The sequence below is a fragment of the Bombina bombina genome, chromosome 1 (genome assembly GCF_027579735.1).
Source record: "Bombina bombina isolate aBomBom1 chromosome 1, aBomBom1.pri, whole genome shotgun sequence".
In the NCBI taxonomy this organism is placed as follows: domain Eukaryota; kingdom Metazoa; phylum Chordata; class Amphibia; order Anura; family Bombinatoridae; genus Bombina; species Bombina bombina.
The window spans coordinates 1340441204-1340454937 of NC_069499.1; the positions used below are offsets into that span (position 1 = coordinate 1340441204).

General features: G+C 41.2%; 1 protein-coding gene across 6 annotated transcripts in view; it reads left to right on the forward strand.

Moving 5' to 3' along the window:
* NDRG4 (NDRG family member 4) overlaps nt 1-13734 on the forward strand; it is a 312038-nt gene that overhangs the window by 266740 nt on the left and 31564 nt on the right. For all 6 annotated transcript variants that reach the window (XM_053702558.1, XM_053702544.1, XM_053702536.1 and 3 more), the window contains one exon: nt 5401-5452. In XM_053702558.1, the coding sequence (XP_053558533.1) occupies nt 5401-5452 (52 nt within the window). The remainder of the gene's footprint in view (nt 1-5400; nt 5453-13734) is intronic.

Consider the following 13734-nt stretch of genomic DNA (forward strand, 5'->3'; position numbering starts at 1 on the left):
TTCAAGAACGAGGCTTCTGTTGATCAGATCTGTAAGGTAGCGACTTGGTCTTCTCTGCATACTTTTGCCAAATTTTACAAATTCGATACTTATGCTTCTTCGGAGGCTGTTTTTGGGAGAAAGGTTTTGCAAGCCGTGGTGCCTTCCGTTTAGGTAACCTGATTTGCTCCCTCCCTTCATCCGTGTCCTAAAGCTTTGGTAATGGTTCCCACAAGTAAGGATGAAGCCGTGGACCGGACACACCAATGTTGGAGAAAACAGAATTTATGTTTACCTGATAAATTTCTTTCTCCAACGGTGTGTCCGGTCCACGGCCCGCCCTGGTTTTTAATCAGGTTTGAAAAATTTCTTTCTTTATACACTACAGTCACCACGGCACCCTATAGTTTCTCCTTTTTCTCCTAACCGTCGGTCGAATGACTGGGGGGCGGAGCCAGAGGGGGGGCTATATGGACAGCTCTTGCTGTGTGCTCTCTTTGCCATTTCCTGTAGGGGAAGAGAATATCCCACAAGTAAGGATGAAGCCGTGGTCCGAACACACCGTTGGAGAAAGAAATTTATCAGGTAAACATAAATTCTGTTTTTTTACAAGTTATAGGGCAATAAATACAAGTAGCACTTTGCTATTTCCAAACCACTTTTTTTCAAAATGAGCGCTAGTTACATTGGAACACTGATATCTTTCAGGAATCCCTGAATATTGCTCGACATGTATTTATATATTTTTAGAAGACATCCCAAAGTATTGATCTAGGCCCATTTTGGTATATTTCATGCCACCATTTCACCACCAAATGCGATCAAATAAAAAAAATTGTTTACTTTTTCACACACATTTTTTCACAAACTTTAGGTTTCTTACTGAAATTATTTACAAACAACTTGTGCAATTATGGCATAAATGGTTGTAAATGCTTCTCTGGGATCCTCTTTGTTCAGAAATAGCAGACATATATGGCTTTGGCGTTGTTTTTTTGGTAATTAGAAGGCCTCTAAATGCCACTGCGCACCATATGTGTATTATGCCCAGCAGTGAAGCGTTTAATTAGGGAGCATGTAGGGAGCTTGTAGGGTTAATTTTAGCTTTAGTGTAGTGTAGTAGACAACCCCAAGTATTGATCTAGGCCCATCTTGGTATATTTCATGCCACCATTTCACAGCCAAATGTGATAAAATTAAAAAAAACGTAAAATTTTTCACAATTTTAGGTTTCTCACTGAAATTATTTACAAACAGCTTATGCAATTACGGCACAAATGGTTGTAAATGCTTCTCTAAGATCCCCTTTCTTAAGAAATAGCAGACATATATGGCTTAGGCGTTCTTTTTGGGTAATTAGAAGGCCGCTAAATGCTGCTGCGCACCACATGTGTATTATGCCCAGCAGTGAAGGGGTTAATTAGGGAGCTTGTAGGGTTAATTTTAGCTCTAGTGTAGTGTAGTAGACAACCCAAAGTATTGATCTAGGCCCATTTTGGTATATTTCATGCCACCATTTCACCACCAAATGCGATCAAATAAAAAAAATTGTTTACTTTTTCACAAATTTTTTCACAAACTTTAGGTTTCTTACTGAAATTATTTACAAACAACTTGTGCAATTATGGCATAAATGGTTGTAAATGCTTCTCTGGGATCCTCTTTGTTCAGAAATAGCAGACATATATGGCTTTGGCGTTGTTTTTTTGGTAATTAGAAGGCCTCTAAATGCCACTGCGCACCATATGTGTATTATGCCCAGCAGTGAAGCGTTTAATTAGGGAGCATGTAGGGAGCTTGTAGGGTTAATTTTAGCTTTAGTGTAGTGTAGTAGACAACCCCAAGTATTGATCTAGGCCCATCTTGGTATATTTCATGCCACCATTTCACAGCCAAATGTGATAAAATTAAAAAAAACGTAAAATTTTTCACAATTTTAGGTTTCTCACTGAAATTATTTACAAACAGCTTATGCAATTACGGCACAAATGGTTGTAAATGCTTCTCTAAGATCCCCTTTCTTAAGAAATAGCAGACATATATGGCTTAGGCGTTCTTTTTGGGTAATTAGAAGGCCGCTAAATGCTGCTGCGCACCACATGTGTATTATGCCCAGCAGTGAAGGGGTTAATTAGGGAGCTTGTAGGGTTAATTTTAGCTCTAGTGTAGTGTAGTAGACAACCCAAAGTATTGATCTAGGCCCATTTTGGTATATTTCATGCCACCATTTCACCACCAAATGCGATCAAATAAAAAAAATTGTTTACTTTTTCACAAATTTTTTCACAAACTTTAGGTTTCTTACTGAAATTATTTACAAACAACTTGTGCAATTATGGCATAAATGGTTGTAAATGCTTCTCTGGGATCTTCTTTGTTCAGAAATAGCAGACATATATGGCTTTGGCGTTGTTGTTTTTTTGGTAATTAGAAGGCCTCTAAATGCCACTGCGCACCATATGTGTATTATGCCCAGCAGTGAAGCGGTTAATTAGGGAGCATGTAGGGAGCTTGTAGGGTTAATTTTAGCTTTAGTGTAGTGTAGTAGACAACCCCAAGTATTGATCTAGGCCCATCTTGGTATATTTCATGCCACCATTTCACAGCCAAATGTGATAAAATTAAAAAAAACATAAAAATTTTCACAATTTTAGGTATCTCACTGAAATTATTTACAAACAGCTTATGCAATTATGGCACAAATGGTTGTAAATGCTTCTCTAAGATCCCCTTTCTTAAAAAATAGCAGACATATATGGCTGTTTTGGGGTAATTAGAAGGCCGCTAAATGCCGCTGCGCACCGCATGTGTATTATGCCCAGCAGTGAAGGGGTTAATTAGGGAGCTTGTAGGGTTAATTTTAGCTCTAGTGTAGTTTTGTAGACAACCCAAAGTATTGATCTAGGCCCATTTTGGTATATTTCATGCCACCATTTCACCGCCAAATGCGATCAAATAAAAAAAATTGTTCCCTTTTTCACAAACTTTAGGTTTCTCACTGAAATTATTTACAAACACCTTGTGCAATTATGGCACAAATGGTTGTAAATGCTTCTTTGGGATCCCCTATGTTCAGAAATAGCAGACTTATATGGCTTTGGCGTTGCTTTTTGGTAATTATAAGGCCGCTAAATGCCGCTGTGCATCAAACGTGTATTATGGCTAGCAGTGAAGGGGTTAATTAGGTAGCTTGTAGGGAGCTTGCAGGGTTAATTTTAGCTTTAGTGTAGAGATCAGCCTCCCACCTGACACATCAGACCCCCTGATCCCTCCCAAACAGCTCTCTTCCCTCCCCCACACCACAATTGTCCCCGCAATCTTAAGTACTGGCAGAAAGTCTGCCAGTACTAAAATAAAAGCTATCTTTTTCCCCCCAGTATATTTGCATATGCTGCTGTGTAAGATCCCCCTTTAGCACCCAAGCTCCCTGCTCTCCACTAAAACAGCTCTCTAACCCTCCCCCACTACCTTATTGGGGGCCATCTTGGTTACCCAGTTTACAATAAAATCATTTTTTTTTTTAAAAATTCCGTAGTGTATCTTCCCCCCCCCCAAAGATCAACCCCCCACCCTCTCCCAGATCCCTTAGTTATTTTTTAAAAATGATTGTCTCTCCCCTTTCTCCCATTTTTACATTTCGATTTTTGCCGTAATGTAGCTGTTCCCACCTGCTCCCTCTATGTGCACGCACCCGCGTCAGTGCGCACCCCCGTCGATCTCGATCCCGCCCCCTCCACATCACACGGCCCATCGATGGCTGCTCAACCGCCTCCCACTTCGGATCCCACCCACCAACGATACCGGCCATCGATGTCCGGTGCAGAGAGGGCCACAGTGTGTCTCTGCATCGGTTGGCCAAGGGGTGTTATTGCAGGATGCCTCGATATCGAGGCATCGCTGCAATAACCGGAAATCGGCTGGAAGCGATCAGGATCGCCTCACCGCTTTCCCAGACCGACGACGTACAGGGTACGTCCTCGGTCATTAACTGTATTGTATTGTATTGTACCCTGTACGTCGTCGGTAGTTAAGGGGTTAAAGATGCAAATATTTCAATTCCAAACAATTCCGAAATCCAAAGCTTTTCTGGTTCAAATGTGGTACATAGCTCAGCGTACCGCATAAAGTAGATCTATGTCCAACATGCTGGAAGCTTAAGCAGTCTCAATGCTCAAGTGACAACCGAGACATGCTGCTTGTGGGCTGCCAGCACCCTGAGGAGGGTTAGAGAGCTGTTTGGGAGGGGCCAGGGGTAATGGGGGATCATACACTGCAGAAAATAAAAAATAAATAACATTTATAAAAAAAAGAAAAAACCTTTAAACCTCATACTGGCAGACTGTCTACCAGTACCTAAGATGGTGGCGAGGAATTTGGGTGTGGGGTGGAAGACATGTTTGGGAGGTATCAGGGAGGTAGGAGGGTAATACCTTCATTACAATAATATTACCTTTACCAGCTAACTAATCAACCCCTTCATTGCCGGGAATGTCAGAAGTATGGTGCTCACCTGCAATTATCAGCCTTCTAATTACCAAAAAGCAATGGCAAAGCCATGTTTGTCTGCTATTTCTGAACAAAGGGGATCCCAGAAAAGCTTTTACAATAATTTGTGTCATGATTGCACAAGTCGTATATAAATAATTTCAGTGAGGAACCTAAAGTTTTTGAAAAAGTTAACAATTTTTTTATATGATCGTATGTAGCTGCAAATTATTGGCATGAAATATAGCAAAATGGGTCTAGATCAAAACCTTGGGTTGTCTACTTAAAAATATATAGTTTTGATAGGTAAATTAAAAAAGGCTCTATTTCTGTTTAAATGGAGTGATAGCAAAAATGCTAAAAATGTTCTGGTGTTATGGGCAAGTTTTTCTCTGAAATTCCAAGTAGAGAAGGGGTTTAAAGCATTAAAATGGACATAAGCAACATTTTAAAGAAATTCTGAATAGTTCATATAATCAAAATATCCAGCACCCAGGCTAAATTATACTGCCATGTTAAAGATTATTATAAATATATATGTTAGGATTGAATTCTAAAGACTGTACAGTGCAGTTACTTCATTTTTAAGACATAGCTACTGTAGAAATCTGTACACAGTCACCACCAAAATCTGTAATAATGAAAGGAAACTGACAAACGTTCACTGGGGCCAGGGATTAAACTCTTTTCATCTTCCTTTTTTACATTTCAGCAAGTAACATTTTTATAGAATTTGCATCTGTAGAGTATTTATTAAGTGTTAACCAAACACCACAGTCACCCAACTGGGCCATTTTTTAAAATTCTGTTCTTAGTCCTTTCCACATCCAAATATTTTTCAATGTTTTTTGTTGTTGTTTGTTTTGTTCTTCATTTGACCATTTCTTTCCACAAACTTTGCTGATATCTTTATATCTTTATTTCCTTGTCTTCCAGGGCTCCTGTGATGCTGGTTGTGGGAGATAATTCCCCAGCTGAAGACAGTGTGGTCAGTGTGCTATTGCATAATAACTGAAATGTGGATTACAATTGAATTTGTTTAAGGGCAGGAACAATGAATACCTTAAAGGGACATTAAACCCAAATTTTTTCTTTCGTGATTTAGAAAGAGCGTGCCATTTTAAACAACTTTCTAATTTACTTCTATTAGCTAATTTGCTTCATTCTCTTGATATACTTTGCTGAAAAGCATATCTAGATAGGCTCAGTAGCTGCTGATTGGTTGCTGCACATAGATGCCTCATCTGATTGGCTCACCCATGTGCATTGCTATTTCTTCATCAAAGGATATCTACATAATGAAGCAAATTAGATAATAGAAGTAAATTGGAATGTTGTTTACAATTGTATTCTCTATCTGAATCATGAAAGAACATTTTTGGGTTTAGTGTCCCTTTAAATATTCTATTGAGGAAGATTGGCTATAATAAAAATGAACATCCTGCCAAGGCTATTGTATCTATTCAGAGCTTTACCTGTTAAGATCCAATTGAGGGAACTGGAGGAGATGCGAGCGGAACTCATTAGATTCATAAGGGGACATAAAACTGCCAGAATAGCTGCTCAAGTGTTAAAAACTCACAGACAATTAGGGGGTGTCGGGGTCCCTAATCTTAGGGACTACTATCAAGCAGCCAGATTAGCGCAATGTGCATTACTAAATAAGGATTGCAGAGGAATCACATGGCCTAATATTGAGACGGATATAGGAGGACTAAACACCCCAGGAGACATTCTTTGGAACTCGCCTAACACACATAGTCACAAATTAGTAACACTAAAAATTACAGAAGAATCCAAGGCCATATGGAGATTCTTAACTAATAAACTGAATCTACTCTCCCCGCGAACTACTATAATGCCAATACGGGCACTACTACCAACAGATTTCCATAAACAAATAACTAAATGGGAAAACAAGGGATTATACAGGGTGGCAGATTACTTGGACAGAGGGAAAATGCTGACATACATACAACTAAGAGATAAAGTAAGTCCACATACTTTACATTGGTACTTGTACCTCCAACTCTCACATGCTATTAACAAATATAGACAAGGGGTGGCGGGTTCTCCGGTCTCTACTCTGGAACACATCACATTGTCACCTGGTAGAAACAAAAAAATGATCTCACGCTTATATCTGGCGATTCAAGAAGCGAAAAACATAACACAACCGCTGATACATAACAAATGGGAACAAGATTTAGGCTTAACCCTGAGTGAGGTAGAATGGAGACAAGTTTTTTCAGAGTTGGGCAAGGGTCTAATAGGGGCAGATCTAGTGGAAAATTTGATTAAAACGGCACACAGATGGTACTTGACGCCATTAAAAACGTCACATTATACGCCTCAGAACAATAGGTTGTGCTATAGGGGCTGCGCAGAGCTGGGTACTTACCAACACATGTGGTGGGGGTGCCCAAAGATACGACCTATATGGGACAATCTTACACAATTATTTCAGAGAGTTCTAGATGACTCTTTCATACTCCCACCCGCGAAGGCCTTATTACACATTCACCTAGACAAGTTAAATCACTCCAATAACAAATGGGTTAATATAGCATGCACAGCTACTAGAATCTGTATAGCCAGGAAATGGAAGGTGGGGGCCCCAGAATGGAGTGAGGTACTCGATAAAATTGATGACATATATAATATGTCTGAAGCAGCAGCTTGGATGCAAGGTACATCAGCAAACTTTCTTAAAATTTGGTCCTCTTGGATTCTAAATAAATAGAGGGGGTCGGAGACACCTGTTACAATTACTTCCGCATAAGGATGATACTTTTAAGTTAAATATCTCAACAGATAGTTCACACTTTTATTTGTCTGGAGGAACATGCTTTAAAGATTTTCCTAACAATAACGACACTGCTCGATAGGAAAGGTTCACAGTTGAAAGTTTTATTCAGTTATAAAAAGTTTATTGTTGGGGGGGGGGAATAGAAAAGGGGAGGTGGGAGGAATTAGAAAGGAAGGAGAAAATGCAATGATCAACGTGTATTGTTTATTTTTCCTTTCATCCTATTATGGATAAGAGATTCTATGCAATTGAAATGATACATGTTATAACATTATGATGTTTTTGATGTGAAACATTAATAAAAAGTATTTCAACTAAATATTCTATTGATCAAAACAAAATATTTACTTTCTTAAAAACAAACCTCACATGAGCAATTGCCTAGCAAGAAAAGTGATACAGCCTCTATCTATATCTCATCCATCTTTCTACATATATGTATATATAATAATAATTTGAAGGCTGCATTGTAGACATCGAGATTGATTTTAATGGAGTTTGGGGGAAGGTGTTCTGCTATATTTTCAGTTGATCTGTTGTTCATGTTAGCTTAGTACAGACATTTATAGGACAATAGAGCAGCAGAGGCATTGTATGAGTGGTGATCATGAGAATCTGTATACATGTAAGGTAACATTACTTGCACACCAAGAATTTATGGCATTAGGTCCTCAATCACAATCTATTGGCTGAGGCTTTTTTTCTTTCCAAAAAGGCCATTTTACTATTCAATCCAATAACAATAGCTAGTTTTTGTCTCTTTCCTGCACCCATGAACGTGTTTTCAGATCCACGCTAAAAGCCTTTATTTTACTACAGGGTTGAAAAGTTCTCGGCGATCACAATCCATTTTTGAGTCACCTGAATGCCGATTGTATGTTGGCATACTAGGCACCATTTTTCTTTCTCTATATGGTCACTTTTACAAATGTAAGGCGCATCCCCTATAAAACCCTCAACCATTCAATATCTATCCATTGCAAGTTGTTATTGCTGCCAGAGACAAAACAGCTCCCCTACCAATTTGTAGGCCAGGGAACTGGAGACTTAAAGGGACAGTCTACACCAGAATTTTTATTGTTTTAAAAGATAGATAATCCCTTTATTACCCATTTCCCAGTTTTGCATAAACAACACAGTTATAATAATATACTTTCTCCAACATAGGTGTGTCCGGTCCACGGCGTCATCCTTACTTGTGGGATATTCTCTTCCCCAACAGGAAATGGCAAAGAGCCCAGCAAAGCTGGTCACATGATCCCTCCTAGGCTCCGCCTACCCCAGTCATTCTCTTTGCCGTTGTACAGGCAACATCTCCACGGAGATGGCTTAGAGTTTTTTAGTGTTTAACTGTAGTTTTTATTATTCAATCAAGAGTTTGTTATTTTGAAATAGTGCTGGTATGTACTATTTACTCAGAAACAGAAAAGAGATGAAGATTTCTGTTTGTATGAGGAAAATGATTTTAGCAACCGTCACTAAAATCCATGGCTGTTCCACACAGGACTGTTGAGAGCAATTAACTTCAGTTGGGGGAACAGTGAGCAGTCTCTTGCTGCTTGAGGTATGACACATTCTAACAAGACGATGTAATGCTGGAAGCTGTCATTTTCCCGATGGGATCCGGTAAGCCATGTTTATTACGATCGTAAATAAGGGCTTCACAAGGGCTTATTAAGACTGTAGACTTTTTCTGGGCTAAATCGATTCATTATTAACACATATTTAGCCTTGAGGAATCATTTTATTTTAAGGGTTAAAGCTTCCAAATTTGGTGTGCAATACTTTTAAGGCTTTAAGACACTGTGGTGAAAATTTGGTGAATTTTGAACAATTCCTTCATGTTTTTTCGCAATTGCAGTAATAAAGTGTGTTCAGTTTAAAATTTAAAGTGACAGTAACGGTTTTATTTTAAAACGTTTTTTGTACTTTGTTATCAAGTTTATGCCTGTTTAACATGTCTGAACTACCAGATAGACTGTGTTCTGAATGTGGGGAAGCCAGAATTCCTATTCATTTAAATAAATGTGATTTATGTGACAATGACAATGATGCCCAAGATGATTCCTCAAGTGAGGGGAGTAAGCATGGTACTGCATCATTCCCTCCTTCGTCTACACGAGTCTTGCCCACTCAGGAGGCCCCTAGTACATCTAGCGCGCCAATACTCCTTACTATGCAACAATTAACGGCTGTAATGGATAATTCTGTCAAAAACATTTTAGCCAAAATGAACACTTATCAGCGTAAGCGCGACTGCTCTGTTTTAGATACTGAAGAGCATGACGACGCTGATAATAATGTTTCTGAAGGGCCCCTAACCCAGTCTCATGGGGCCAGGGAGGTTTTGTCTGAGGGAGAAATTACTGATTCAGGGAACATTTCTCAACATGCTGAACCTGATGTGATTACATTTAAATTTAAGTTGGAACATCTCCGCATTCTGCTTAAGGAGGTATTATCCACTCTGGATGATTGTGACAAGTTGGTCATCCCAGAGAAACTATGTAAAATGGACAAGTTCCTAGAGGTGCCGGGGCTCCCAGAAGCTTTTCCTATACCCAAGCGGGTGGCGGACATTGTTAATAAAGAATGGGAAAGGCCCGGTATTCCTTTCGTCCCTCCCCCCATATTTAAAAAATTGTTTCCTATGGTCGACCCCAGAAAGGACTTATGGCAGACAGTCCCCAAGGTCGAGGGAGCGGTTTCCACTTTAAACAAACGCACCACTATACCCATAGAGGATCGTTGTGCTTTCAAAGATCCTATGGATAAAAAATTAGAAGGTTTGCTTAAAAAGATGTTTGTTCAGCAGGGTTACCTTCTACAACCAATTTCATGCGTTGTCCCTGTCGCTACAGCCGCATGTTTCTGGTTCGATGAGCTGATAAAGGCGGTCGATAGTGATTCTCCTCCTTATGAGGAGATTATGGACAGAATCAATGCTCTCAAATTGGCTAATTCTTTTACCCTAGACGCCACTTTGCAATTGGCTAGGTTAGCGGCTAAGAATTCTGGGTTTGCTATTGTGGCGCGCAGAGCGCTTTGGTTGAAATCTTGGTCGGCTGATGCGTCTTCCAAGAACAAGCTACTTAACATTCCTTTCAAGGGGAAAACGCTGTTTGGCCCTGACTTGAAAGAGATTATCTCTGATATCACTGGGGGTAAGGGCCACGCCCTTCCTCAGGATCGGCCTTTCAAGGCAAAAAATAAACCTAATTTTCGTCCCTTTCGTAGAAACGGACCAGCCCAAAGTGCTACGTCCTCTAAGCAAGAGGGTAATACTTCTCAAGCCAAGCCAGCTTGGAGACCAATGCAAGGCTGGAACAAGGGAAAGCAGGCCAAGAAACCTGCCACTGCTACCAAGACAGCATGAAATGTTGGCCCCCGATCCGGGACCGGATCTGGTGGGGGGCAGACTCTCTCTCTTCGCTCAGGCTTGGGCAAGAGATGTTCTGGATCCTTGGGCGCTAGAAATAGTCTCCCAAGGTTATCTTCTGGAATTCAAGGGGCTTCCCCCAAGGGGGAGGTTCCACAGGTCTCAGTTGTCTTCAGACCACATAAAAAGACAGGCATTCTTACATTGTGTAGAAGACCTGTTAAAAATGGGAGTGATTCATCCTGTTCCATTAAGAGAACAAGGGATGGGGTTCTACTCCAATCTGTTCATAGTTCCCAAAAAAGAGGGAACGTTCAGACCAATCTTAGATCTCAAGATCTTAAACAAGTTTCTCAAGGTTCCATCGTTCAAGATGGAAACCATTCGAACTATTCTTCCTTCCATCCAGGAAGGTCAATTCATGACCACGGTGGATTTAAAGGATGCGTATCTACATATTCCTATCCACAAGGAACATCATCGGTTCCTAAGGTTCGCATTCCTGGACAAGCATTACCAGTTCGTGGCGCTTCCTTTCGGATTAGCCACTGCTCCAAGGATTTTCACAAAGGTACTAGGGTCCCTTCTAGCTGTGCTAAGACCAAGGGGCATTGCTGTAGTACCTTATTTGGACGACATTCTGATTCAAGCGTCGTCCCTTCCTCAAGCAAAGGCTCTCACGGACATAGTCCTGGCCTTTCTCAGATCTCACGGATGGAAAGTGAACGTGGAAAAGAGTTCTCTATCTCCGTCAACAAGGGTTCCCTTCTTGGGAACAATAATAGACTCCTTAGAAATGAGGATATTTCTGACAGAGGCCAGAAAAACAAAGCTTCTAGACTCTTGTCGGATACTTCATTCCGTTCCTCTTCCTTCCATAGCTCAGTGCATGGAAGTGATCGGGTTGATGGTAGCGGCAATGGACATAGTTCCTTTTGCGCGCATTCATCTAAGACCATTACAACTGTGCATGCTCAGTCAGTGGAATGGGGATTATACAGACTTGTCTCCGAAGATACAAGTAAATCAGAGGACCAGAGACTCACTCCGTTGGTGGCTGTCCCTGGACAACCTGTCACAAGGGATGACATTCCGCAGACCAGAGTGGGTCATTGTCACGTCCGACGCCAGTCTGATGGGCTGGGGCGCGGTCTGGGGATCCCTGAAAGCTCAGGGTCTTTGGTCTCGGGAAGAATCTCTTCTACCGATAAATATTCTGGAACTGAGAGCGATATTCAATGCTCTCAAGGCTTGGCCTCAGCTAGCGAGGGCCAAGTTCATACGGTTTCAATCAGACAACATGACAACTGTTGCGTACATCAACCATCAGGGGGGAACAAGGAGTTCCCTAGCGATGGAAGAAGTGACCAAAATCATTCTATGGGCGGAGTCTCACTCCTGCCACCTGTCCGCTATCCACATCCCAGGAGTGGAAAATTGGGAAGCGGATTTTCTGAGTCGTCAGACATTGCATCCGGGGGAGTGGGAACTCCATCCGGAAATCTTTGCCCAAGTCACTCAGCTGTGGGGCATTCCAGACATGGATCTGATGGCCTCTCGTCAGAACTTCAAAGTTCCTTGCTACGGGTCCAGATCCAGGGATCCCAAGGCGGCTCTAGTGGATGCACTAGTAGCACCTTGGACCTTCAAACTAGCTTATGTGTTCCCGCCGTTTCCTCTCATCCCCAGGCTGGTAGCCAGGATCAATCAGGAGAGGGCGTCGGTGATCTTGATAGCTCCTGCGTGGCCACGCAGGACTTGGTATGCAGATCTGGTGAATATGTCATCGGCTCCACCTTGGAAGCTACCTTTGAGACGAGACCTTCTTGTTCAGGGTCCGTTCGAACATCCGAACCTGGTTTCACTCCAGCTGACTGCTTGGAGATTGAACGCTTGATCTTATCGAAGCGAGGGTTCTCAGATTCTGTTATCGATACTCTTGTTCAGGCCAGAAAGCCTGTAACTAGAAAGATTTACCACAAAATTTGGAAAAAATATATCTGTTGGTGTGAATCTAAAGGATTCCCTTGGGACAAGGTTAAGATTCCTAAGATTCTATCCTTCCTTCAAGAAGGATTGGAAAAAGGATTATCTGCAAGTTCCCTGAAGGGACAGATTTCTGCCTTGTCTGTGTTACTTCACAAAAAGCTGGCAGCTGTGCCAGATGTTCAAGCCTTTGTTCAGGCTCTGGTTAGAATTAAGCCTGTTTACAAACCTTTGACTCCTCCTTGGAGTCTCAATTTAGTTCTTTCAGTTCTTCAGGGGGTTCCGTTTGAACCCTTACATTCCGTTGATATTAAGTTATTATCTTGGAAAGTTTTGTTTTTAGTTGCAATTTCTTCTGCTAGAAGAGTTTCAGAATTATCTGCTCTGCAGTGTTCTCCTCCTTATCTGGTGTTCCATGCAGATAAGGTGGTTTTACGTACTAAACCTGGTTTTCTTCCAAAAGTTGTTTCTAACAAAAACATTAACCAGGAGATTATCGTACCTTCTCTGTGTCCGAAACCAGTTTCAAAGAAGGAACGTTTGTTGCACAATTTGGATGTTGTTCGCGCTCTAAAATTCTATTTAGAAGCTACAAAGGATTTTAGACAAACATCTTCCTTGTTTGTTGTTTATTCCGGTAAAAGGAGAGGTCAAAAAGCAACTTCTACCTCTCTCTCTTTTTGGATTAAAAGCATCATCAGATTGGCTTACGAGACTGCCGGACGGCAGCCTCCCGAAAGAATCACAGCTCATTCCACTAGGGCTGTGGCTTCCACATGGGCCTTCAAGAACGAGGCTTCTGTTGATCAGATATGTAGGGCAGCGACTTGGTCTTCACTGCACACTTTTACCAAATTTTACAAGTTTGATACTTTTGCTTCTTCTGAGGCTATTTTTGGGAGAAAGGTTTTGCAAACCGTGGTGCCTTCCATTTAGGTGACCTGATTTGCTCCCTCCCTTCATCCGTGTCCTAAAGCTTTGGTATTGGTTCCCACAAGTAAGGATGACGCCGTGGACCGGACACACCTATGTTGGAGAAAACAGAATTTATGTTTACCTGATAAATTACTTTCTCCACCGGTGTGTCCGGCCCACG